The sequence below is a fragment of the Nipponia nippon genome, unplaced genomic scaffold (assembly GCF_047370975.1).
Source record: "Nipponia nippon isolate SJK-2023a ecotype South Korea unplaced genomic scaffold, ASM4737097v1 scaffold_14, whole genome shotgun sequence".
NCBI lineage: Eukaryota > Metazoa > Chordata > Aves > Pelecaniformes > Threskiornithidae > Nipponia > Nipponia nippon.
Window position 1 is genome coordinate 11,617,443 of NW_028262330.1, and position 26,662 is coordinate 11,644,104.

Below are 26,662 nucleotides of genomic sequence, written 5' to 3' on the forward strand. Positions count from 1 at the left end.
CCCTGGCACTAAATCCGGTGCAGTCTTACCCCTCCAGCAGGTACATCTGCCAGACAGACAGCCCAGCGAACCCAGAGCCTCTCTCAGCGGCATGGATTAGCCCACAAATCTGCTACACGGCATCACAGAGACCTTGGGGATGGGCGTGCAAGCAGACTGGTGGAGCACAGCCCAGCTCTAACCCACAAAAATGCCAAAAAGCAGAAGCAACTGAGTTATTCTGACTTTTATTTCATTGCTTCTTAGTCCACACAGTCGGTATAAAATCAGAAAAGCAAAGCAAAAAAAAAAAAAAAAAGAACCAAAAAAACCCCAAAATGAAACAAAAACAACAACAGCAACACAGTGTCTGGAGTCCTCAGAAGGCAGCCTGGGGTCTGCGCAGGTGCCCGTTCAATTCATGGCCAGACACATCGCTGACGCACAGACAGAGGACAGACATCTCGCTCTGGCAGCAAAGACTGGCAGGGCTCCACCCAGAGCTGTTTCTGTTCCTCTTGACCACGGGGGGGGGGGGAAAAAGGAACCTTGGTTATAAATGCTTTATTAAAAATAATAGTAAGAGCATGTCTAAGTACAAAAGCAGTTATAGCTCATTTATATTACACAGAATTATTTCTCATTTCTAGCTTTGTTGTTTACCTCAAGATTGTTAACTGAATTTCCAGTGAATAAGGTTAAATGGCTAGCAATATAAGGAATGGTAAATAGATAGCACCATTTCATATATCTGGTATTTGATTTCATAGGTATACTGGGTTTGCTTCTTTCTCATCGGTAGTTTAGCTCCACGGCAAGGCTAAAGCACGTTTCACGGTTGGGAGCATCAGTGCCCCGGCGGCCCGGCCCGGCACGGCACACACCCCAGCCCTGCCAGTACGGGCACCGGGGGCACCCCCAGAGCCTGCACGGGCGAAGGAGGACAGCCCGCGCTGGACTGCAATTCAACCTAAGTGATTTAAAAGCCCAAATTCCCAGCGGGTGTGGTGGCAAGGCAATGGGACTTAGGCACATAAGTCATTTAGGCACTTGGGGCAATCAAAGCCTTTGCTCCGAAATCCTTCAAACCTTTCGGAAGCGTCTCCCGTCAGATCTGGACGTGCACTTCGGTTACCAGGATCACAGCATGTGGCAGGAGTGGGGACCAACCCTCCGGCTGGCATAAGCAGGCGTAACTCCGATTTACGCCAGCCTAAAACCAGTCAGTGCTGGGGTTTTCTGATGGTTCAATACGGGCTGGGATGGGGAAGGAGAGTTCAGGTCAAAGAGGATTTTGCATGAGAGAAAAATCACCGCGCTCTTGTTACACTGTTAGGAGTAATAGTTCCTTAGGCACTTGCTTTAGGCTTTAAAACATAGCGTATGGTCAACAAAAGCAAACAATACTATGTACATATATGTAAAAAGTGTTATAAATAGGTTTTTTAAACCATAGATACTATATACATCTTCAATTAACAAGTAACTCTTTGAGTGTTTCCTTTTGGGGTCGGTTGGGTTTGGTTTTGGTGGGAGGGTTTATTCCTTTTCTTTTTTTTTTTTCTTTTTTTTTTTTTTGTTAATTTTCTTTTCCGTTTTCTCGTCTATTTTCCCCCGCCTCCGTCTCCTCCGTGGACGTCATGAGTGCCCTTGTCACGCCACGCTGCCTCCTGCGGCATCACTCGCGCTTCCGTAGGATGACGTAGACGATGCCGCTGGCGAGGGCCAGGGGGAAGGCCAGCCACGCCAGGATATAGGCGAAGCCGTAGGAGGTGTTTTCCGAGGCTTGGTGCCAGTCCGTGTGCCTCACTGTGAAGATGGCCGCGCCGCTCATCACGCAGAGCCCTGCCGGGGAAGCGCACATAGGAAGGGGTTAGCCACGCCACGCACGGAGCAGTTCCCTGCTGGAAACCCAGAGCCAGAGAGGATAATACCCAACGCCAGCATGAGAAACTGTTTTTATTATTGCCCCCTTGTATCCTGTCTCCTGAAAAACTATGGTATGATTTGGGGGGGGTGATGCTGTGGGCTCTGCCCCGGCTGCAGGTGAATGGGGATATCTCTGCCAGGCTCTGAGCAAGCAAAGCCGGGGCCCCTGGAGCAAGCAAAGCCAGAGCATGGCCTGGGCTAACCCATCCCTCCAGCAAGCATCAGGCATCCCCCAGCCCCAGGCTGCTGCTCCGGACCAGGCCCAGTCCCTTAGGCAGCTTATTAAAAACCGAGACTGTAGCCTGAACCACCCTACCAGAGGTGCTGTGAGAGGTCAGACACAAACCCTGTTGTTTTTAAAGCACAAAAGTTTCTTTATCACCTGCCCAGGCAAGTGCAGCTGGGGGCCAAGGACACTCTGGCCAGGCAGGGTCTGTGCCCTGCGATCAACTGCAAACCCTGCTCTCTGCAAACCCCGCTGTGCCTGCGGCTCATCCCTCTTCCCCAGCTCCTGGCATCCATCCTCGCCAGCCACGGGCCAGCGCAGGTCCCCGAGGGCTGTCCAGCTGGGCGCAGCTCCGGTAGGCAGCATTTTAGCTTTGTTGCAAAACCAACCCATCAGCGTTGGGGACTGCCCAGAGCTAACACAAAGCCACCTCTATTTCTGCCCGAAAACAAGCTCTTTCAGTCAGTCCCAGCAGCTCTATTATACAGTTGCGGGGCTGTTGTCGGAGCCGAGTTCCAAATCCCCTGCACGGACCTCGGGACCACCTACATTTAACCACGGTGATATTTGAGCTGTAATTCCACTTGACACTGCTCCTTTGTTCTAGGAAAGTGCAGAAGTGGGAATACGTTTCATTAACGCGCCGCTGGAGCAGTTTCCATTCTCTAAGCAGGAGAGCCAACTCCCACTGCCCCGGCCCATGCAAAGAGAGCACAACAATTGTATGCGGATGCTGGTGGGACAAAGAACAGGCGTGCGGCCACGCCAGTCACCTACAGACAGCAGAAAATACAGCAGCAATTGTCCGCATGAGGAATTTGGCAAAATGGAGGCGACAATTTCTGCAGCATCTGCACTGATTTTGGCCCGGAGATGCTCAGGAAGCAAAGGACAGCTGCATTCAGCTGCTTGCACCGATGCAAGCAATAATGTATCACCACTTTAGAGCCTGATTTTAAGAACACGCTCTAGTCTTGCTTTGACAAGCCAGGAGGGCAAATGCTACCTAAAATCTGTTCCTGCAGGTCTGTGCATTCTGCCCCAGCCCTGCAGAGAAGCTGGGCTGGGTGCTGGTGCATGCTTATGCTCAGCTCTTCAACGCAGGCCTTTGGAAAAAGCTGCAGGACATGTGGAAGGCACAGCCCTCAAGGCTGAGCCTACCCTCTCCACCCCATGGGGACAGCAGCTGTAGGGGGGCAGAGATGAGAAAAAAGGGGTAAAAGTGATGCTGAGGCTAGAGAGAGTGATGGAAAAGTTGGGTCAAACCCTGAGAGGCCCAAACCAACATCTCTCCCATGCTGGGCTTACACAGCTATGAGAAGTTACCCATGGATGTGATGGACCCACCAAGGATGGCAGGGAACTGTCGAGGGCCTTTTCATGCCTTTGTGACAGCTGAAATCCCACCAGGGCAAATTCAGCTGGACTTTGGGGCACGTTTCCAAGCAGGGTGGAGAACGTGCTGGGGATGCATCCTGCCCTGCCGCTGCACAATGGACCTGATTGACCTTGTGCATCTTTTCTTACCTCCACTCCCCAGTTCCCCTGAGCCACAGCCGAAGTTGTAGTGGAGACCAGCCCCTGTCCTCCTCCCTGGCTCTCAGGGCACCGCTGCCGGCTCTGCCACCCAACAGCACCCAGTGGTCCTGCTCCTGGCACCTGCTGGTTCAGGTCCAGCATTGCTGTTGGTCAGGCTCCAAACCTGGAGACCCTCAGCTTTGCCAAGCTGCAGGAGGTGCAGGGTGATGGAGGGCTTCAGGAAGAGCCTTCTCATTCCCTCCCAGAAGGAGGGAGGTCCTCTCTGGCTCTGCTGGAGCTGAGAACAAAGCACCCAAGCAGGTAAAACCCTGTCCCTGGCAGACCTGTAGCAGGGCTTTGTGGTGCCAGGGCTTTGCAAGGCATGGATGAACACCTGCAAGGCCTGAAGGCCACAGGAATTTCCTCCGTTGGCTTTAGACAGAGGTGGTCTTCCACAGCAAGCTGCGAGGAGACTACATCAGGTTCAGCTCCTTTGACCAGAGCCATCTGTACCTCCAGGCAGGATCTCCTGGCAGCGCTGGCACAGTCATGTCCTGTTTCCTACCAACAACCCTGAAATTTAGGGTCACAAAGACCACAGCTGCCCTGAGCCCCCTCCTCCAGCCCTGGCTGGGGAGAACCTCAAGGATGGCCACCAGTGCCCACCTCTGCATGGTCCATCCAGACTCAGAGTTCTGCCTACGGGTCCCCCAGGCCATGGGAAAGCTTCATGGGGATCAGGTCACACTTTTCCTGTCCTTCATAGTGGCTGGAGATGGACTTGACCCATGCCTCAAGCCCAACAAAGGAAGAGACAGTAGGTCTATGGCCTGACCCTGCATCCCCTTAGGACACCCAGCACAGCATGGACAGGAGAGTTGCAATCCCATTTTCTCTTCCTCTGAGAATGAGGATTCACCAGCAATCACTCAGGAGAGAGAAGCCTTCTGCTCCCAGATCTATTAGACAAGCTCTCAGGCAGATAATTGCATTATTAATGCCCATTTCCCCTCCTTGTCTCCATGGCTGTAATGGGTTTCTACACATCTATCTTTCCAGAGACAGTGAACTGATCTGAACTCATCACCTGCATTATGGCCAAGCAGTTACACTTATAACAGATTTCATGCCAGACTTGCTAATAAAAGTTATCTCTAAACTTTTCCAGCGTTTGTGAAGGCCAGTTGCTTATAGGATGCTCAGAAACTTTGTCTAAATTCAGTGGATGAGTTTTTCCACTGATTCAGTGGCAGGACCTAGGGTGGCTTTTAGTTTAACATCTAAAGCTCTAGCAAACGATTTGTCTCCTTCCCAGACAGTCTGTCATAATTTAGCCAGAACCTCGTTGCACAATTTAATTTTTCTAGTCTGAACACTTGAAAATCCTCTCCAGTGGTTTCATACGTAGAAACGTAAATGGAGCCAGTGGCTTTACAGCATCTATATTTGGAGAACTGCAACGTAGAACATGAACCGTGGCTCATTGCCAGTGCTGAGTTCTTTAAGAGTTAAAAATAGTAGCTGACAGTTCAAAGTCAGCTGGCTCACCCTGCACGCTCCAGCAGCTCTTTGCTGATGTGGAAAGCACCAGGCCCCCTTATGGCAAGTTTATAAATAATCGTCGGATCCTCTTTTGCCAAAAGACGATCGTCACTACTTCCCCCACCCTGCCAGCAGTTGCAGAAACCTCGCCCAGCCCGGCGAAGGTGGGTCCCAGCGTCAGCACAGCCACCCTGGACCGTCAGCACCCACCCCGAGCCATGGGAAGAAGAAGCAGAGCTGCGGGGCGACTCGTCCTTGGTCTGGCAGCCTCCGCACCCCGCTTGCCCACCACCCGGCACCGCCAGCACAGCTCTGCCTCCGGCTCGGCAGGTCTGGCACCCTGCCCCTCCAAAACCTCCCCAGCCAGGGCAGCAACTCTCTTGCACCTTCCATGATGCAAGGGCAGAGAGCTTGGATGCATAACGCGCCCTGACAGCCGGACCCCACCCCAGGGTGTGCGAGACCTCAACAGACCCAAATTATTCATCCCCCTTTCCCTTCACTGAGCCATGCAAGAGCCAGTTCGATGGCCCTTCTGCTTTGGTACCCAAGAACATGCTCGTTTCCACCATTACCCTCTCCTCTGCTTGAAAGCCCTTTCCCCACCAGCGACAGCCCCATTGATCGGCCCCCACTTACCAGCAAGGATTTGGAAGATTCCAGTAATGTAAAACCGCCCGCCCTTGGTGAGCGTGAACAGCTGGCAAAAGAACAGGAACAGGGACAAGACGCTGAAGATGATGGAGAGGATCATCATCGCTTGGACAGACTGCAGCCATTCTGGGGACAGACAGACAGACGGAAATCTCAGTGCGGGCACCACAGATAGTGAGCCCCCACCACAGCCCATGGCCTCGGCATCATCCCCCATGCCAACATCCCACCCCTGGTTCCCATTAAGTTTTATAACAGCAGGGGGATGTGGCCACATCCAGTGCCGCTGGTGAGGTCCTCAGCACGGGCACAACGCTGCCTGGGATTTAGGATGACACGTACATGGACCAACATGCTGGGGTAAAATGAATTGCAGGGCCACGCACTTTCTCAGGGAGCATTTATAATAAAATATGAGCAGAGATATTAGCCCTGATCTGAAGCCTGAAGAAATTAAGACAAAGGCTCTCCCCCAGCTTCGTGTCAGGCCCTGGGAGTTCAGCTGTACTAGCACCAGAAAAACCATGTGCAACAAGCCGTGAGACACCAAGCTGGCCAAGCTCAGAGGTAAAATAAATATACAGCGAGTGAGACACCCTCTGCCCTCCCAGAGTCAAACCTTTTGGAAAGAGCCTTCCCCAGCTGCCAAACGCAGCTGCCTCCCAGAGCAGACCAGTTAAACCAGCCCCTGTGTGAGTCACTGCCCAGCTATTTCCAGGCTTCGTGGGTGTGTAACTCCCCGTGTAAAAAAAAAAATATAAATAAACAAGCAAAATGCCACTCCATCCCATGAGCTGCCACAGCTTGACAGAAAGAGGCAGTGCCTCGCAGCACCGGGACGGGGCTGTGCTCACAAATACCTCTGCCTTTCCCTTTCCTTATGAAGTTTGAGATCAAAATGAGTACTTGAAGCCTTCCTTGAGAGGTCTTTAAGGATGAAGCATCAATTAATTCGCCATGAAAGCCAAACAGGACTCAGTACAGGTAAACTGAGGCACAAACCACTCGGTGAAAGGCAGAAAAATCATGCTTTGGGCTGGATCCTCAGGCAGGGGAGAATTAGGCAGCACTGCAGTCTCAGTCCCAGTCCCATGTTTCTGCCACAGTTTTACTCCCACCAGCTTCGCTCCCCCAGCTGCATGCTGCAAGAAACAGCTTTCTGCAGCAAATAGCTGAAACATAGCAAAACTTCCAAATAAAGCTATGCTTCAGCTTAGCAACCTTCAATATTTGGTGCAGCAAATGAGGCCATTTGGGACTGCCCAGAGCAGCGTCTGCTCCAGAAGAGCGATCGCGCTTCCCCACCAAATCCTCGCAAGCTACACTCATGGAGGTGAGAGAGGAATTTGAACCGGAGAGCGAGGGTCCAGCCTTCAGCTGGGATGGCAATGACGATCCACGCCTGAGCCCTTCCAGCAAATCCATGCCTGCGGGGAGCATCCTGCGCAATTCAGTAACGTCTGGTGTGTTTGGCTTTGGACCATCAGTTCTACCCCTTGTCTTTGCATCTTGCCTCCTGACGTTCACGCAACGGAGCAAATTCAGGCCCTGCTCACCACAGCAGACTGAAACCACCCAGAGCGGCCTCTGCTCATCGCAGACAGCTTTTTCCTTCCCCTCCTTTTCACGCTTCCCATGCCCAACTATTCTGCAGCATTAACGGGCCCTGCTAAAGAGCTGCTGCGCTTCACTCATGCCAATGCCGCCAGCTATCACTGCTGTCACTTCCAGGAAATCCCAGTGCGGCACACAAAATGTCCCATATATTTCATGTATGTCAGCTGCCCAGGCAGGGAAACACCCCTGCCTCGACCACACCTGACCTTTGGCTCTGGCCACGCTAAACCAGTGGGCAACGGAGGGGATGAAGCGGCTCAAGCACTGCTAAAAATGAAGTCATAAATCATCGTTCAGATGGGGTCGGAGAAGTATAGTTAGAGGGTGTCCAGCTGCTGAACTGCAATCTGCTTCCACACTTCAGCACAGAAAGGGCTCCCACCCCAGGTCTGGGAAGCTGAGCTCTTGACTCAGCCTTTCCAGAGCCCTAAAGCCGGGTCCAGCTCCGTGCACCAGTGGAGCCAAAGCCTGCCTGGCCCCAAGCCCTGCAGTTTGGTCCGGGACCCAGGAAGCCAAGTCTTTTGTGATTTCAAAGGCCACGGGATCCGGCCCGGAGAGGAGCCCTTTCTGCTCGGAGGTGGATGCTCCAACTGCCGGTTATTTTAGGAGAAGGCTGTCTAGACGGAAAGCTGAGCCGAGCTGCCCTTTTAATTGCATCCGCCTCCCCATGCCTCTTTTTTGGTTCTGAATGTGTATGATTTATATGGGCTTTTCAAAATCCCATTGTAATAAAGAGCTGTGTCAGAGGAATATAAAGGCAGGCACTGAGTGAGGGGTTTCGGCGGCCAGAGAGCAGCAGCCGCACGAGCTTGTGAGCAGGGAAATCAAGAGATGATCCCGCAGACCTGAGCTCTGGGCCTGCTCACATCCAGCCCTTTGCTTGTGGCTCAGAGACCCACAAGTGCAAGCTGCTATACTCCCATTAAATCCAAGCCCAGCTGCCCATAGACTTCAGCTGTATTAGGCTAGCTAATTGCCTTCAATACACTTGAAAACACCACTATAACTGCAGATAGGTTTGCTACCTCCTCAACTCCATATGCTTTTAACTCCTTTGCTATTAGCTCTGTGTCCTACCTATAGGCTTTCAAAAATAAAGCAAGTTTCCTACAGGGAGGTCTGGGACCCGTGGGTTGTACTGCAGGGCTGTCAGCACTGTTTACTCCCAGGCTGTTATTTGTGGTTTCCCCTGGGCAACGAGTCGGTTATTCCATTTTTCTCCTGCATCTCTTCAGCTCCGTGTGTATATCTTCACTCTTCAGGAGGAGGAAGAAAAGGAAACGGAGTGGAAAGGACAGATAACACCCTGCACACCGCTTCCGGAGGGAGCCTTTCTAGAGCCCTTTCAGGCAGTCAGAAATGAGGTAAGAAGTTTTTACAAAACAAATTTGAAAATTTCCCTAAGCTTTGCAAGCCCTGATGTGCTCACACCACCACTTATAACAGCAGGGAAAAAAACTTCACCCCTGGGATGCTAAAAACCACATTTCACTGCCCTCAACTCTAACATGAAAGAAAGAAACCCAGAGCAGAAAGTGAAACCCAGAGCAGAAATTGAAACCTAGAGCAGAAATTGCAGCTGAAGTCCCTCAGAAAGACAGCAGCTAACCCAACCCCTTCCAGCAAAGCCCCAGCCCTGCTCACAGGGAGGTTTTATACCCAGACAAGGGGTGCAGCTGAGCAGGACTGATGGGGCAGGCAGAAGCATGCCCTTGGCCAGGAGCAGAGGGCCTTAAAGGACTGGCATTGGCTCCCCAGGGTGTAATTCCCTGCTCTGTCGTAGACACCCTATCTTCTTTTGACCCAGCCAAGGAGAAAGAATAAAGTGCAAACTGAAAAGGAACTTATTTGAGCAATCAGCTTATACACTCGCTTTAAGACATCACTAAATTAGTGCTATGTATTAAAAGCACCTGTGTGCCGTGACCTGCAGCTGATGCTATACATTTTGCATGTAGAGCTTTCCCTTTGCAAACTGCGTATGCACTGTACACTTAGAAAGCAACCACTTCTCAGGAAGAAAACATCCCCTAAGGAGGTAACTGTAGTATAGCATATATACAAAACGAGAGGGAGGAGAAATTCATGACCACATCTGAATAGTAAAACCTGCTTCTTCAATGCTGCGAACTAAATATCAGCAGGGTCAGGAACAGCACATGCATCTGCTGGCACAAAGGTACCAGCCCAGGTCTGCCAGGAAAAGATGTGTTTTCTGAGCAGAGTTTTTCCAAAACAGACTTTCAGGCTTCAAGGTCTGATCAAGAACCTGAACCCAATTTGCATCCTCACCTATGAAGCAGACGGGTCACATCACAAGTGCAGGGGCTTGCAATGGTTTTAAACCTTGATATTCAAACACCCCTTAAGAGGGTTGAAAAAGGGTTAACTGAAGATGCAGAAATACTAGCTCAATTGCATCGTTCTTCTGGGGCTGAAATTCAGACTGCTGCCCCTTGGCAACTCATTGCAGCAACCCAGAAAGGCAAAAAAGCTCAGCTACCTGCAGTGCTATTCCTGAGCAGCACAGATGCTCCCACCACCACCCACAGCCCCACCGCTCAAAGTGAACCTCTCTCCTGTTGGGGAGAACAGCATCACGGTTCCTCAGCCACATCCAGCAGAGCCGCTAAGCTCTCCTAGGGAGAAAACACCTCCGTGACATTGCAACTTTCTTCTGCTTCGGTCCCAGACTTCCCACCAGCACGAGGTCAAACCTTCCCCAGCTGCGCTCTGGGCTGCTGGATGCTCAAGCCGGGAAAAGTGGGTTTTTCACCCAACAGTTGCTCCTTTCCTATCTTCCCATGTCCACTCCGTGAAGAGGACTGCAGGGTGCTGGATCGAGGTATTCCTGGAAGTCCCACCAGAAAAGGGGGATTTTAAAGAGCTCCCAAGGTATTTGTAAGGGCCAGGGGATGAGCAGGTGGGAAACACCAGGGCTGCAGGGAGGCAGTGAATGAACACAGTGCTGCAATTCCTGCCCAAGACTTCCTGGTCCTCTTCTGTAGCTCCCTTCAGAAGGAGATGAAACCCTCGAAGCCCTCTTTTCTCCTCTTGTCCTCTTTTCCTCTTGGCTCTCCTCCCTTTTGCCTTCTCCTCGAAGCTCCATCCAAGAAGTCCCTGAGGCCAGGAGGTCCATAGCTCCCCAGAGCCACCACACTCAAACGTGAGCAGTTTTCAGAGCATGGCCTGTCCGCTGCATCTCTGTGGTTCAGCCATGAAGCTGCAGCAGCCATCCCATTGACCATTGAAGCTCACATCCCGCAGAGGCAACCTCCGATGCTGCCAAAGCAGCAGAAAGCTGCTGGCACCGTGAAAAACACCTTCCAACAGCTCCATGACGCCTGAGCCAGCTCCCCTCTGAGACGCTCAGTGTAGTGGCTCTGATCTCCTTTTTGCTCATGTGTGAGAGCGAGCTGAGGTGGTAGCTACATCATTTCAGATCCTCCACAGGGCTTAGGTACCAACTCCCACTGATTTCAAGTCCAGGCAGCAGGAGCAGGGATGGTGAGCGGTGGTGCTGACCCGCAGGCACGCTGCTGGGGTACACCCAGCCCGTGGCCACGGGGACACCCAAGAGTCTCATCGAGGCCAAAAAACTGTTGGATTAAAAGTTTTCCAGCACCGCACTCTACAGTGGACCCCCCCACCCATTCTTCTGGTTTTGCAGTCATAGTTTACCAACAGGTTTGCCTTCTTCCTCCTTTTTGCTCTTCTTCCATGGGCCAAAGCCCCCCCACCCAGCAAGGAAAGTTGACCAACCCCCCCTCTTACACAGAAATAGGGGAGCCAAGCAGCCAAGAGCAGGGAAAACAGCACTGGTTCCCTACCTCTCCTTATCAGATGCTCTTCGTAAGAAGAACAAGCAACAAAAAAACCTGGTTTTAAGCAGAAGAAATCCCTTTCATATCGCCAGCAACATGGTTATGGCAGAAACTGATCTGAAATACAAAATATTCTCCTGGAATACCCCACAGTTTATTTTAGACAACTTAGCGGCAAGCTACAGTCACCCACAAGCTGGCAGAGAGGGGTTCAACCCTGCCTGAGTTAGGCCAATGTTATCTATAGAATCATAGAATTGTTTAGGTTGGAAAAGACCTTTAAGATCATCGAGTCCAACCATTAACCCAGCACTGCCATGGCCACCACTAAACCATGTCCCTAAGCACCACATCTCCCTGTTCTTTAAATACCTCCAGGGATGGAGACTCAACCACTTCCCTGGGCAGCCTGGGCCAGGGCCTGACAGCTCTTTCAGGGAAGGAATTTTTGCCCCAGCTTCATTGCCCTTCTTTGGACAAAGGAATTTTTTTGGACAAAGGAAAATTTGCTATCATTAACAGCAAAGTGGGTGCCCCAGACCCACAAACTGCCGAGATTAAAAGCTGGCTCTTCGCTGCTCTGCTGCAAACTGTGAAGTCCCTGAAGGACCTCGGATGTCCCCAAATCAAGGCATCTGTACCTGTGGTCCATAAGCTGAATGGGGCCAGCTGAGGGCTAGAACTTCAAGAATAAAGGCTGTGCATTAACGCACACACAGGCTATCCAGTATTTACTGCAGGGCTTCATTTTAACAGACTCAGCATCCTTAAATACAGGTAATTTCTTGCTAGTTTGCAGCTGCCCAGCAGAAATAAAGCAAAAGGCTGCAACAGCGCTGTGCCCGCAGACTCAGCAAGGCAGCACAGCGTAGGGGTGGAAGGTTGCTTTAGCATTCAATAAATAGCTGAAACCATTTTTAAAATCTTTGAATCTTTAAATCTTTGAACTTCTACTTTGCAGGGGTGACTGGATTATTGCCTCCACCTCACCCTCCTGCTCTACGAAATACCTCCTCACCAGTGATCACTTCTCCAAGTCTTGATCCAGTTGGTACAGTCTCAGCTCTTCAGTGGGCTGGAGGGGAATTTTCCCCCATCTCTTTTTGTTGAGATATTTTATACCCGCTCTCAATAATGGAATTAGACATTGAGAAATAATTTACCTCAGTGCAAAGCTTCAACGAAGCCTTGCAACATCGTTTGCAGCCACAAAAAGGATTACAGCAAGTTATCCATCTCTCCGTACCTTTTCTATGTCATGTGAGTCCAGCATTGCTGGAACAAAGAATTTGAAAGAAAAGGGGCAGCAAAGCCACTCTGGGGGGCTGAAAGAGCAAAAGCAATGGGTTCAGATGTTTCTGTTATGCATTTTAAAGTGGAGAAGCAGCAGCACAATTCCTCCTGGGAACAGCTGATGGGTCAGGGCAGATGCCCCTGCCTCGTGCCAGGGATGAAGACCTTTCCTGCCTCCTCCAGCACAAAGAAAATGCATTTCAAGCACCAGCAGTGCTGCTTAGGGTCCCGTCTGCCAGAGCAAAGGGGGTCTGGAAAAGGGAAGGCCAGGGTGCAGAAGAGCAGGGCAATACCCCAGTGCATGGCTGTGCCTGCCCCATCGACGGGAGGTGCATCCCTGCCCGCTCGGGCGCTCCAGGGCAGATCTCCACTCTGGGCGACCCACCTGGGCTTTGCTTGTGGCCATCACATCAGCAAATTAGCAGGTGCATCCTACAGCCCACGGCACTCAGTAATCATGTGGATTGGCAGCTTGTGCATTTCCCAAGGTTTGGGGTTTTCTTTTCCCTTTAAAAAAGCCAAAAAACACCAGCCTGCCTGCGAACAAGCCAGCCATGCAAAAGCCACAGAGCGGCTACAGGAGAAAGTGTAAGAAGACAACAGGAAAAATGCCTCCTGATGTTACGGAAGGATGTAGGGATCTCCACGGAGGTTCCCACTGCTTTCCCACATTCAGCATTCCCACCAAAATCAGAGGAAGAGCAGTAGAAAGTAGCAGAGAAAACTCCTCTTGCCTGCATAAAAAATTCAGTTGTGGAAAGAAAAGGCCATTTTTGGAGGAAAAAATATCACTGTCTGGAAATTTGGGGTGGAATCTACTTAAGAGCACTTGAGCGGCTCAGGTCCGGCCGTGTGCCCCGTGTCTGCAGCGGGATCGCACAGCTGGGGGCTGGCGCGCAGCCGTGCCGACGCACAATTCTGGGATTCAGAGCTGAATTCTTCAGATAAGTCTTTTCCAGGAATGTCTGACAACGCAAATGAAGCAAAGATTGCAACATTTTTTCCATAGTTCTCGGCCTCTTGAAAAAAAAAGTCATTATCTAACAAGCAAACGCAGAAATGAAAGCAACAAGCAGGCAGCTGTAAAAGGCGAAGAAGTGGGCATCTGCCCCCGACCCGGCGTTTCCTCCTCCCTCCCTGAGCTCGCTCCCATCGGGACCGCTCAGCCCTCGCATACACGGGGGGTTCGAGCCCTGCCGAGAGGAATGCAGGAGGTGGGAGCTCAGCCTCCATCGAGGCCAACTCCATCCTGCGCCCAAGGTCTGCTGATGTCCTGGGGAGCCACGGTCTGACAGTCCTGTGGTCAACCCTTGGGTTGTTTTGCTGCTTATTCAATCCCCACAGGATAATCTGTAAGGTTAGGACCACGGTCCCAAACCTGCCCCAGTGTTAAACCAAGCAAATCTTGCTGGCACCTGGTTTTAGCAAGTTCATCTTCCCATTGGGCATCCAAATAACGGTCATCTAGACAAAAGGGTCCCTGTGCGGCAGTACGGTGGGCGAGAGGAGGCTTCATCCATCCTCACCGTGCTGAGGCCAAGGGGAGCATCACAGCACAACAAACCACCACCCCAGCGCTATGGCAAAGCCCCTCAAAGCCCCCATCCGTGCTGAAAACGCGAGACCCAGCCCTACCAAATTCCACATGTTCCGAGTACTGAGTACCACTCCTTTTCAAAAAGAGAGGAAGAAATAACAGCACTACAGCGGCCACTGTGATGGCCAGAGGAAAAACTGCCTCTACGTAAAGACCAAGTTCTGCCAAAATTCCTGAACGAGGATTTCTTGCTCTTAGCCCAGAGCAGACCTTGGCGCTCTGCGATTAACCGTTAAGCACTGTCCTTGGCAGAAGCACAGAGAAACAAATTCTTAAGGCTTTCTACAACCCAGTGTAGCATGCACAGCCTGTGTTTTGAAAGAAATTTAAATGAGAACGGTTTGCGGTATTTGGTATAGGATTTTTCATATTTTTTGAAAGTAAGCATATTCCTTATGAGTATGAGGAGCATAACAAGGACCAGGCAGGGGACGAGCACGAGCCTCAGAAGTGGCCCTGCCACAGCATCCCTGCCCCGTGTCCCTGCTGTCGCTCCGCTAAGTGGCCGACCGCAGCTCCCCTGGCACAGGGCCGGTGGGACCAAGGGGCTCAGAGACAGACAGCAGGGAGGGAGGGTGCAGGGACCCACTGGAAAGGATGCTGCATGGTATTTTTATCGTGTTTTTACAAGCAGATTTTAAAAGCCTTGCATAAACCTAGGAAATATCTTTTGCTTTGGTGTTCCTACAGCACCGGTGAACTCTGGATCCTGCATCCAGGGTCCCACTGGATGAAAACTGGTCCTCAGCAGCACTGCTCCCACACCCCTGCCGCGGGGTGGAGGGAGCAGAAGCTTTTGCCCAAGGAAAACCCCCTCTTCCTGATGCCAGAGCAGAGCCTTCACACAAATAAGAGCTGTCAGAGAGCTCCTTAAGCCCTGAGCACCATGCATCTCTACTCAAACAGCAGCCCACTGGGGCACCTTATCAACCAAACTGAGCTGCTGGACCGCATTTTTAGCAGGGCCGTCTTGAATATAGCCCCTTTAATGATAAAAATCCATCACTGAAAGGATCCAGAGGGAATCTCCTCTTCGAGCAGCTTCTGGGAACAGGGCAATATAGACTCACAACACCCAGCAGGACAGTCAGACGTGGAAGAAAGCATCCCAACTGCATTTTGGACAAGCCCCTCTCAACACTGACAACTCCCTGACACACAGCATCCTGAAAACACCCAGGAAAAATGGGTGCAGGTTTGAAAAGCAAAAGATTTGGGGAGGCTTTACAGCCCTCAGCTCTGGGACTCCAGGGGGGCAATCACTGCCTTTTGTTTCAAAGCGCAAGCTCAGCAGTTTTGGAACACGCATGAACGGCCGTGAAGCAGCCTGCCTACGCTGCAGATATAGCCAACACCAGCCAACTGCTGATGAAGGACATGGCTCCAGAAGGCTCCTCGGCTGGGACAGGGTCCAGCCGCTTCCCGGCCGGCCCGGACACCACCAGGCGTCAGCAGAGACCCGCGGCGGTGGCTTCGCTCCCATCGAAACCAGAGCCTAGGCCCAAGCAAGGAAACGCTCCACTGCTTTCAGTGCAGGGAAGATAAGAGGGAGAGTGAGCATCAGCATCCACCTCCCCACGTGGGGTACCCACGAGTGTTTTGCTGCCAGCAGGCTGAGGACTAGGGTGACCTGAATCTCCAAAAACCTCTGACAGTATCCCATCACCGCAAGACCCTTTGAAAGTATTTTGTGCTCTGCACTGTGCTCATTCCCTCCTTGCCAAGACCACGTGGCGTTGGTTTGCTCCTACGCCAGGACCATGTTTCCAGCATAGTGTGAATGTGCTCCCAGTGACATCACTATGATTCACAACTGGTTTCACTGGGGGTTACACTGGGAGAATCTGTTTCCATGGGAAAGCAAAAACCAGGCTAACTGAAAACAAATGCTGGACACAGCACCACTGGCATTAGCCCTGTCTTCTGGGGAAACTGAGGCACAGGCTCACCTGACTCCCTGAGCACAGTTTCATGTTACTGGTACCACTAGGTGCCCTGGAACCTCTGCGCCATGGTGTCTTAGCAAGCACTCCTCCCCCGGTGACCTCAGCAAACATCTCACTGGGTGATGTCACCCTGATGTCACCCAGCCTTCACCCAGCTTAGTCCAGAGGTGGCTCTTCAGCCGCCCCAGATGTGCAGGTGCCACAGGGGCCGTTTCAGCAGCAGGATGAGGCAGGGCCTGAGGGCTCAGCGTATCCCACGCTCGGTGCTCGGTAGCAAACCACAGGGTGAGGAGCACGTCCAAAAACTCAGCCTGTCACAGCAGCAAAAAACAGGGCAGCTTTCGAGAGAGGGGACAGGGTGTCCTCCGGAGACAGGCTGTCCTCAGGGCACCACGTGCATCTTTAAAACCCCCTCACAATCAGAGCAAGAGGGAGGCATGCCGAAAACGGCCCCTCTACTCCCAGGAGGGCGATGGGTACCCAGCAAGCCCTGCTCTAAGGACTGCCTAGTGTTTATACATCCAAGTGTAATGGAAATGGGCTAATAACAGGAGACCACCAAAAAGCACGCGAGCCGGTCACCTCTGCTGCAGCTGAGTGTGCCGAATGCCCTGCCGCGGTGCTGCCAGGAGCTGCCCCACAGCTCGAGGGCAGCGGGGCAGAGCAACAGGCATTGGGTCTGGTACCCATACTGAGCCCCATCACAACTTCAGGGACTGATAAGGCCAAGGGGAGCAATCCCCCGCTGCTGGGCCAGCCCCGTGCCCCCACCAGGACACCAGGAACGTGGAGGGGGCAAAGGGAAGGGGTGGGAGGGAACAACCTCAGGGGGGTGCAGGGAAAAGCAAGAGGGAATCACAAATAACCTGTACAGGCAAATCCCCCTTGATTTCATAAGTCCGGGGAGGTGAATAAAAGCAATGGGCAGCAACAGCCCTGGTTGCTGGGGAGCACTCACCGTTCGTGGACGACGTCAGGCAGTGGAAGACGCTACCGGAGGTGCAGTTCTGCCAGAGGTCCGCCGTGTGCCCGCCGTTCACCAGCCATTGCTGCAAGAGAGCGGCAGCGCGGTGAGCAGGGAGGCGGCAGGCAGCCACGTGCCCCCCGCCAAGGCTTCGGCACCGAGCAGCCCCAGCGCCTACCGGCACGCGTGTGCCCGGCCGGGCGCTCCCAGGCACGTGCTTTTCTTTAGAAAAGGGTTTGGAAAGTAAATACTGATATTTGCTTTTAGCTGCTTTCACCTCAACGGCAGAAAAACAGAAGCTCTTTATTCTCTTGAAACACGGACCAAGTCCCACGGGGGACGCGCGCTTCCCTCCCCTCTGCCGTCCGGCCTAGTGCCCGGCCGGGCTATTTGAATGCTTCCACGTGATTTCTAACGACTCGGAAGATTTTTGTAACGTATTTTACTACTATTACCACCCCCCAAATAAAAAAAAGAAAAGAAAAAAAGAAGGGAAAGAAGAACCTGGTGAAGCAAGCCTGGAACTCACCAGCTCCACAAAACTGCTGCCTTAAAACTAAGACAAACCTCTTCCTAAGTAAATGACATGTTAACTGGGCTCTGGACCGAGAACGGTGCTGGGAACCCTCTGTGCAGCATCCAACCCTCAGTCTTCCCACTGCTTGCAAAGCTTAAGCCTTGAAAATCGCCAGCAGGAGCCCATCTGGGTTAGGAGAGAGGCTGTGCCTAATTCACAGCCCCAAAGGAGCAGAGCTGGAGAGCAAAACTGCTGGTGCTGAGGAACCAGTGCCCAAACCAGTCCCATTTCAAGGGGTTTTGCTCAGACTGGCTGTACTGGTCCTGTGGGCTGAAGCCCGTTAGCAGGTGGAGCTCCTTTATGAGCAGGGAGTGTGGTTTCAGGCCCATGGAGGGTATTTTGGGTGCTCCAAGGCTGCGAACCACCATGGGGACGATGAGATGGGCTCCAACAGCGCATCGGTACTAACAACGGGGATGCCCTGAGCACCCGCTGCCGCACACAACCAAGCCACCCACCAGTTGCACCTGACAGCACGAACATGGAAAGAGCTTTCTGTGCACAACACTCCAAAATCCCACTGTTAGTAAGACCAGCAAGTAAAGGTTTCCTGCGAAAAGCCAGGCTGGAAGATAAACCACAAATAAAAATAACACCACCTGGTCTTGCCCTGCCATAACCACCCCGCCGGCCGCTCCCCGCCTTGCCGGTACCGAAGGAAAGTCCGTACTTACGCTAACGATGGTGGAGACGAAGAGGAGCACCAGGACGGTGACGTGGAGCACGATGATCCCCAGCAGCAACAGCAGCATCTTGGCGGTGGTGGAGGGCCGAACTGGAGGGGGAGACGGATGCTGCTGAGGCTGTGTCTGTGTCCGTGTGTCTGTCTGTGTCTGTGTGTGCGGGGCCCGGCCCGGGGCAGCAGGAGGCGCCCCGCCGGCGGCAGGAGCCCGCCCGGCTCCGGGGATGCTCGGGCAGCGCCCGGCTCCCGGGATGCTCGGGCAGCGCCCGGCTCCCGGGCTTCTCCCCCCGGGCCCCGCCGACGGAGGCGGGGGGGTCCGAGCTCTCCGCCCGGCCCCGCTCCCCGATACCCCCGGGGATCCCCCAAGACTTCTCACCGGGGCTGCCCCGGCCCCCCTCCCCTGGGAACCCCCGGGGGGGCTTTCCCGAGGGGGTCCCCAGCCCCTCTCCTTCGAGGGGGGGCTCCGGTCCCTCTCCCCGAGGGCAGTGTGCTCCTCGGCACCCCCGGGGGGGGCTATCTCGGCGCATCTCACCCAAGGGGCTACCCCGACCACTCTCTGCCAGGAGCGGGGGTTCTTCTGCCCGCCTACCCATGGGACCCCCGGGGTCACTCTGCCGGCCCCTCTCCCCAGGGGAGGCTTTCCCCGGCCCATCTCCCCTGGCGACCCCGGGGTGGGGGGCATCTACCTAGGCTCCTCTTCTCTGGGGGGGTCTCCCCGGCCCACCTCCCCTCGGCACCCCAGCAGGGGCTCTCTTGGCCCCTCTCCCCCCGGGGGGGGGGTATCTTTCCCCAGCCCATCTCCCCTCGGAGAAGAGGGGAGGGGGACTGCCCTGACCCCTCTCCCTAGAGGACCCGCGGAGCGGGGGCGGGGGGGCTCCCCAGTCCTTCTCCCCCCGTGGACCCCGCAGGGTCTCTCAGCCCCTCTCCCCCTCGGGGCGGCTCTTCCCCTCTCGGGCCGGCGGAGCGGAGCGGAGCGGAGCGGGCCGGGCCGTACTCACGTCGCGGCGGAGCCGAGCGGCGCTGGGCGGCGGGAGCGGAGCGGAGCGGGCGGCGGCGCTGTCAAGTTTCCCCTTTAACCGGGGCCACCGCCCCGCTTGCGTCCGCGGGACGGGGAGGGCCCTGCCGCGGGGCCCGGCCGCTCCTCCTATAAATTCGGCAGCGCCCCGGCCCCGGCCCGCCCCCCCCGAGCCGAGAGTTACTCACTGCCCCATCCCCATCCCCATCCCCATCCCCATCCCCATCCCCATCCCCATCCCCATCCCCATCCCCATCCCGCCTCTACCCTCCCTCTGGGCAGCGGGGGGATTTTTTTTTTTTTGGGGGGGTGGTGGCTTCCCCTCCCCTTGCTTCCCCCACGACGGACCCCCGGCGAGGACTCCCCGTCGTGGGGAGCCCCCGCTGCTCACCCACCCGCGGAGGAGGAAGCTGGGGGGGGGGGGGGCGCTGCCGGCAGGCGGCTCTGCCCCGCTCCGCTGCCGCAGCGGCCACGCGTGGGCGCCTGCGTGTCTGGGAGCGGCTGACAGCGGAGTGCGGGGCTGTGGGGAGCTGGGTGGTTCCCTAAGCAGATAAGTGAGTTTTGGGGAGGGCTGGCAGGGAGCTTTCCTCTTCCCGGGATGCGTGGGGAGGCGGGCACGGTCAGCAGTGAGGCTGCATGGAAGGGACAGAGAGCTCTGCTGCATCGGGGGCTCCCCTCGCCCCGGCGCAGGCAGTTTGTGCAGCCCCGGCCAGGGATCCGTGGGATGGGATTTGGGGAATGAGCAGCCGGCTGTGCTGAAATCGAGGGGAATGTTGCTTCCGATTTACACAGCGTGGCTGCGTCCAGGGAAGTGACACCTTCACAATTTGCTCCTGTGATGGTGATGTGATTCTGGCTCTCAGGCTGGAGTTTTTTAGCACTTGAAAGCCAAATCCTGTGGGACTGAGCAACTTTTCACTAAATGGAGGGTGAGATTTTCCAAAATGCTGGAGGACTTAGGTGCTGCACTCTGGTATGGCAGCCTTCACTCATTCCTCAAGCACTGCTAATCTGTTGAAATAAACCCCAGGCACACCACACCCCCCAAGAGTCCCCGCGGGAGACCTGCGCACCCCTGGGAGTCCTGAGCACTAGCACCTACTTCCCCATCCCCTCTCCATGCACCAGCTCCAAACTAGTCCTGCTTTGTTGCTGAGATGAGGGAATTCGGCATCCAGCCACCAAAACTGTAAATCTTGGGAGAAAGAGGGAGAGAAGCGTGCTTGGCTCCTTCCTCCTGGCAAGCACAGGCGTGTTCCCTGCAGCACGGGCTCTGGCTCCTCCGCACTCGTGTAAGTGGTCCCGTCGCACACACTAGCCAGCGAGTGGGAGTTCAGAGCGCTCTATGGGGGTGGGGGGGAGACGGGCCAGCGGCTGAAACGAGGCCCACGGCCTCACACCGTGCTCGAGCCCCTGTTTCGGTACATGCCTGCACGCCCCGCCACGATGCCACCGAGCCAAACTGTGCTCCAGCACCACCGGCTCTGCCTTGTGCAGGTTTGCCCAGCCTGGTTTCAAAGGATGCAATTTGCCCTTCCCTCGGAAAAATACCCACCCATTTCTCTGCCTCTGCCACCCCCTGCGCCCTGTGACGCTGCCGCCTGCCACAGCAGGCTGCCGCTCGCCGTCCCGAGCCAGTGCCATCCATGACTGCAAGCCCCAGAGGACTAAAACATCTGGACTGCCATCAGTACATTCCTCACTAATGAGGCTATTTCGGGCTCTCTTGCCTCTGCGGGTTGAGCGTCTGCTCTGCTTTCGGAGCAGAAGGAGCCACCGCGCTCAAGGCTGCGCAAACACAGAGCGAGAAGGGTCTCGTCCCCAAGGACTGCAATCTAACCTGCCGTTAGAGACGATCTTCTGATTCGGGTTTGTAGGTCTGGGATCTCGGCTGCTGTGTCTCTGGATAAATTATCTGACCCGTTCCCCAAAAGCAGAGCGGTGGAGGGCAGCCGGGAGGTGTGGGGGTCACATACTGCACCCGAGCTCCTCCGTGAACGTGGGAGAGCAAAACCACCTTGGCTCCAGTTCTGAAAACAGTGCCAAAAGCAGCTTTTTAAGCACGGGAGAAATATCTGAAACACAAATCAGGGAAAAGAGTAGCCTGCGGGTAATGAAGCCTGTTTTGGCTGGGAGTTGTGGATTAGAAACTGCGGAGGAAGCCCAGAGAGAAGAGCACATCACTCCCGTGCTCCTCAGACACTTCTCTTCTTGGAAAGGTGCATCATCCAAATGGAGTGGGGCTTTGGAAAAACATCTGCTGAGCACGTGCTATATCACGGCAGCTCTGGCGATGGGGGGCCACGCTGCTCCAGGGAGCGCGGGGAGTTCCCGTGAAAGCGCTGGAGGCAAAGCTCCTCTTTACGCCTTCCATCGACCGGAGATGCTGGATAGTGTCTGTCCGGGCCAGGAGGAGAGGAGGTGAGAAAGTGAGGATGTTCACAGCAGAGCCCTTCGGGTTTTGCTGGAGCGATGGCATCACCACCTGAGCCGGGGAATTGCACCGTGCTTCCCATCAAGGGGCTCAAAAGCTGCCCAGCTTCCCCAGCTCAGTCTCCGTACGAGCGTGGCTAGCAGTGGTCACTGCCTAAATATGAGCAGGCGCCACAATAAATTTGAAAAATGTTTTGTGTACCAACAAGATTCGCCACAGGCTGTGCTGGGAATACTGTAAGACTGACGGGTTCTATAAACACTGGGTAAAAAAATGTGGATTTCTCACTTTGAATCTATTCCATGGAATCATTTAAAATTTTTACAATGTTTTAGCTTGAATTTCTAGAATAAAATAATGAGAATTTAGGAGGGAAAGTGGTTTTTATATCACTTTAAGGGGCTCAGATGCTAAGGCACAAGGCAGTGACACACTGAGGACCCTGAAAAGGGTCTAAGCCTCATTTAGCTGTGCCTGCAGCATCACCCCAGCCAGCACATCATGGGCTCTGGTGCCATCGGTCCAGCGTACACGTACACCATCCCCTTCCCCAGGCCAGGTGAATGGAACCACTCTTAAAACAAGCGTTTTCAAACTACACAAAACAACAAGATTTCCTCTGTATGTCTTCTTGTGGATGCAGTTGTTTAACCCCAAGACTTTGCTCTGTCATCACAATTTTAGGGACTCGCTTCCCCTTCTCTACCCTGGTGATTAAGACCATTAGCAACAGAGGATTTGAAAGGGGAAGGGGCGGAAATCCGCGCTGCCATCAGCGAGCCCATGGCTCGCGTGGGGCTGGGAACAGAACAACGGGGAAAAAAAATCCTGTTTTCAAACAACTGTGTAACTAGGGAAAGCAGGAGAGCAATGCATGGTTTGACTCGCATTTTATGGAGAACCTATAGCGTTGCCCCAAACAACACACATGCATATATATATATATATATATATATATATATATATATATATAAATACACATACACACAGAGAAATAACTATGTAAATAAGTATTTCCAGCTGAAGGGCTGGGGGAAGGCTCTCCACCTTGAGAGCGTGTCCCCAGCTGGCGGCGAGAGTGGGGCTCAGAGCCCTGCCAGGATCTTGCCCTTTTCCCGGCACAGGGAGCTGTGGACCCAGCGCGGCGGGGCCGCAGCCGGCGGCGGGCGCCGTGCCCGGGAAGGGGGTGCCGCAGCGGGTTGCTGGGCCACACGGCTAATGCAGGGCTGCGGGGGGAACGGGCCTTTCCTCCAATCTAAAACGCTGTTTGGATCAAAATGCACTGAGAGAGCAGGTTTTGCCTTTTCTGATAAAACTGGTGGAATGGCTAAGCCATTTCAAGCAGAAAAAAATGGAAGGGGAGACATTTAAATTCAGCAGACTTCTAAAACAAGATGTCTAACACATCTTGGAGATATTTACTTACTTTTCCTGACATTTATTTTCCACCAAACCAAGAAGAATTTATAAAATATTTCAGTCCTGTCTGCATTCATGCCCCAAAACCAACTTCATCCAACTTTTTACTTTCAACTCCAAGCCAGATGTCATCACTGATAGAGTCAGGCTGAAATCACTGGAGAAAATCACACTGCCTTCAATGAAACCAAAATCTACCCACTGATGTCAAAAGCCAAAAAAAACCAACCCAGGCTCCCAGCTGGGACATGGCTGTGTCAGGACACAGATACTTTCAGAAATTGCAATCCGTGCTCGTCTCCCGCATGCTGACAGCATATAAAAGGAGCCACCCCTCTGCGCGCTCCTGTGTTGAAGCTACAGAGGATATAGATCTAAACCACCTTTGAGCTACCTTTTTGCCCAAGTTACTGAGTTTTAGACTCTTGGCTTCAGCAGTCCCAGGTCTGGCCCCTTTTTCAGCCTCTTCCAGGGTCCCAAGAGCGGCCGCCGATGCTCTGAGCATGATGATGCTCGGTCCCCTGCAGCTCCCTGCTGAGGGACACAGCAGATGCTGCAAGTCTGCATGGGCTCGAAGAACGACTGGAAGAAGATCATGTGAAACAAATCCATCGGGGGATATTAAATTCAAGGACAGCCCTGTCAGCTCAGGAAGTCCTTGAGATACTAATTGCTGGAAGCTGGGAAAGTGGACTGGGAAAGTATCACAGGGCGCTTGCCTTGCTCTGGTGCTTTTATCTAAGCATCTCCTGTTGGCTCTGTCAGAGGCTGAATTTGGGGCTTGCTGGACTTTGGTCTGAGCCAGCACAGCCATTCCTATGATCCTACACAGCCCAAATTTTCCTTAGTATTTTGCCAAAGTTTTCTCCTTTTTTTTTTTTTTTTCATAGTAGGAATGAGTTTGGTTTTTTTTCTGACTGCTGATGCTGTTTCGGGAATTCTCTCTCCCTCGAGCACAATAATCTGCATTAGTTATGCAATATACCGTTAACATGGTTTTTGGCAAGCTTTCATTTCACCCAAATTCATATCAGACTCCTCCAGGACATTCAATGATTTTTCTTTTCTTAGACAACAAAAACACCCAAGCCTCCTTTCTGAATAGCTTCTTGATAGACTGGCCTTGACTGTTCAACTGGATCCTGGGCACGAAGCTTAGCTTGCGTGAAGCAACGCTGTCCTGGGTTTATTAATTTATTTTCTTTCCTCCAGACAGTAAACAATTAGTTTACAAACCCAGCTCTGCAGGGTTTATTGGAATGAGGCAGGAGGGTGGGAATATGGATGTAGGATGCAAAGGAATTTCCACAAACTAACTTTCTCAGCAACTTGGCTGATATAGCCAGCAATAAACCAGCAATAAACAGCAATAAAAGCAGGCACGTTGTTCTTCAGACTGAAGGCATTTAGAGAAAGGAAACATCACATCAGTGCAGAAAGGCAGCCGAGGCAAACAGGGATACTATTTAGAAGTGATCTATGAAAGCAAATCATTTAATGGTACGAAAGCAAAGGCAACTCACGCATAGAATCACAGAATCGTTAAGGTTGGAAAAGACCTTTAAGACCATCAAGTCCAACCGTTAACCCAGCACTGCCAAGCCCACCACTAACCCATGGCCCTAAGCACCGCATCTCCCCGGCTTTTAAATACCCCCAGGGATGGGGACTCAGCCCCTGCCCTGGGCAGCCTGGGCCAGGGCCTGACAGCCCTTTCGGGGAAGAAGTTTTCCCTAATACCCAACCTAACCCTGCCCTGGCGCAGCTTGAGGCCGTTCCCTCTCGTCCCATCGCTTGTTACTGGGGAGACCAACCCCCCCCGGCTCCAGCCTCCTTTCAGGCCGTTGCAGAGAGCGATGAGGGCTCCCCTCAGCCTCCTCTTCTCCAAGCTGAGCCCCCCCAGCTCCCCCAGCCGCTCCTCCCCAGCCTTGGGCTCCAGCCCCTGCCCCAGCCTCGCTGCCCTGCTCTGGCCACGCTCCAGCCCCTCCATGGCCGCCTTGGGGTGAGGGGCCCAGCGCCGAGCACAGACCTCGAGGTGCGGCCTCACCAGTGCCGAGCATCAGAAGCAGGAGGGCAGGAGGGATGTTTAATGCACCTGGTATACATCAAAGATAGAGACTGCTCGGCTGCAACCCCAAAACCAACCCTGCAGCCACTGAACCGAGCAGCTTTACTCACCAGCAGCTCAGTCACGGGAGGCAAATCCATCCCTGTGCAGGAGATCCTGCCCCAAGCTGCGTGTCTCTTGGAATTTCACCCCAAACCCTCTCCCTAGAGACTCATTTTACGGGAGTTTTGTGGCAGGGCTGGCTCCCATCATGGGATGTGCATGGGACACACTGTGAGAGGGGAAAAAAAAATCTCAAACTGAAGCACACATGGCATTAGATGATCAAAGTGCTTGGGGTGGACTTTAGAGTATCAGCTACCAGCAGAAAAAACATCAATATTGTCAACTTGTGGAAAACTGGCGTGGAGAGAATGAAACCCCAAAGGGACCTGGGAATTCTCTAATGTCTGGGAAATCGGCTGCAGGAAAGCGGAAAGTATTTGTGAAAGAAATGAAAGCTGCAACTGAAATTCCTCTGGTCGTGGCTCAAGTGGAGGAAAGAAATGCATTGCCAATATTGTGTAAAGAAGCATTGAGAGGGTAGGAGGGCAAGATAAAATTTAGAGTCAGATAACTGCGACACTACATAAACACTGTCAACTAGGAGAAAGCCTTAAAGGAGTTGGGCTAGTGGGAACGATGAGTGCTTGGGGTGCTCTGACAGCAAAATTGGAGAAAATAGGAGACTTCGGGTGTTGACTGTTATCTGTGTGCCCTCATAGTAAAACGTAACTCAGATATTTTTTTACGTGACTCAAAAATGAAGGTGGAAGTGAAATGAATATGAAGCTGTCGCTGATGCCAGGACTTCGCTCAAGTTATTTAAAAGCATGAGCCTTTCAGAAGGGGACTCTGGGTGCTTCCACTTCCCAGTGCTCAGCTGGGGACAAATCCACTGGTCCCATTTCTCAAAAAAGAAAACAGGCAGCTCTCCCTGAAAACCAGCCATCTGGAGTGGGGCTTCAAAACAGCAGAGCAGCCAAAATCACCAGGGTTTGTGAAAGTCTTCAGTAAAGGAACACGGGGAGAGCAGCACCACAAAGCAGCGCAAAGGCTAGCGAGGACGCTAACAAAAACTGGAAGTGCCTATGCGATCAGCATGCCATCGGCTTATTTTGGGGAGGGAGATATGTGGAGAAAGGGGAAGGTGTGATAAGCTGGACAGTTTTTCCTGCTTATGGTTGTCTCTCTCTTTAGAAAGGGTGGCTGCTGTCTCCGACGGACTCTGGCTCCAAGATACACACAAAGTAGAGGAAACCTATTTTTAGCCTCCATGAGACAAAAGTGCTAGTAAAAAAAAAGTTTAAAAGACAATTGCTTCCTGTTTCGGGCTGCT

General features: G+C 53.1%; 1 protein-coding gene across 1 annotated transcript; it reads right to left on the reverse strand.

Moving 5' to 3' along the window:
• Positions 1-211: 211 nt before the first annotated feature.
• Positions 212-19,463, reverse strand: PMP22 (peripheral myelin protein 22). The gene is made up of 5 exons (XM_087751163.1): positions 19,347-19,463; positions 18,341-18,441; positions 17,084-17,174; positions 5,834-5,974; positions 212-1,824 (listed from the first exon to the last, which is right to left on the reverse strand). Exons 2-5 carry the CDS (start codon positions 18,416-18,418, stop codon positions 1,658-1,660), a joined length of 477 nt encoding a protein of 158 aa, XP_087607289.1. The 5' UTR covers positions 18,419-18,441; positions 19,347-19,463; the 3' UTR covers positions 212-1,657.
• Between the last annotated feature and the right edge of the window lie 7,199 nt (positions 19,464-26,662).

Bases quoted from the DNA above. Each gene is read 5' to 3' on its own strand.
- PMP22 (XM_087751163.1), bottom strand. From the start codon at position 18,418: ATGCTGCTGTTGCTGCTGGGGATCATCGTGCTCCACGTCACCGTCCTG. The intron at 17,175-18,340 runs GTAAGTACGGAC...GCTCTCTTGCAG, and splicing joins TCGTCTCCACCATCGTTAGC to CAATGGCTGGTGAACGGCGG. The intron at 5,975-17,083 runs GTGAGTGCTCCC...GTCTGTCCCCAG, and splicing joins CCTGACGTCGTCCACGAACG to AATGGCTGCAGTCTGTCCAA.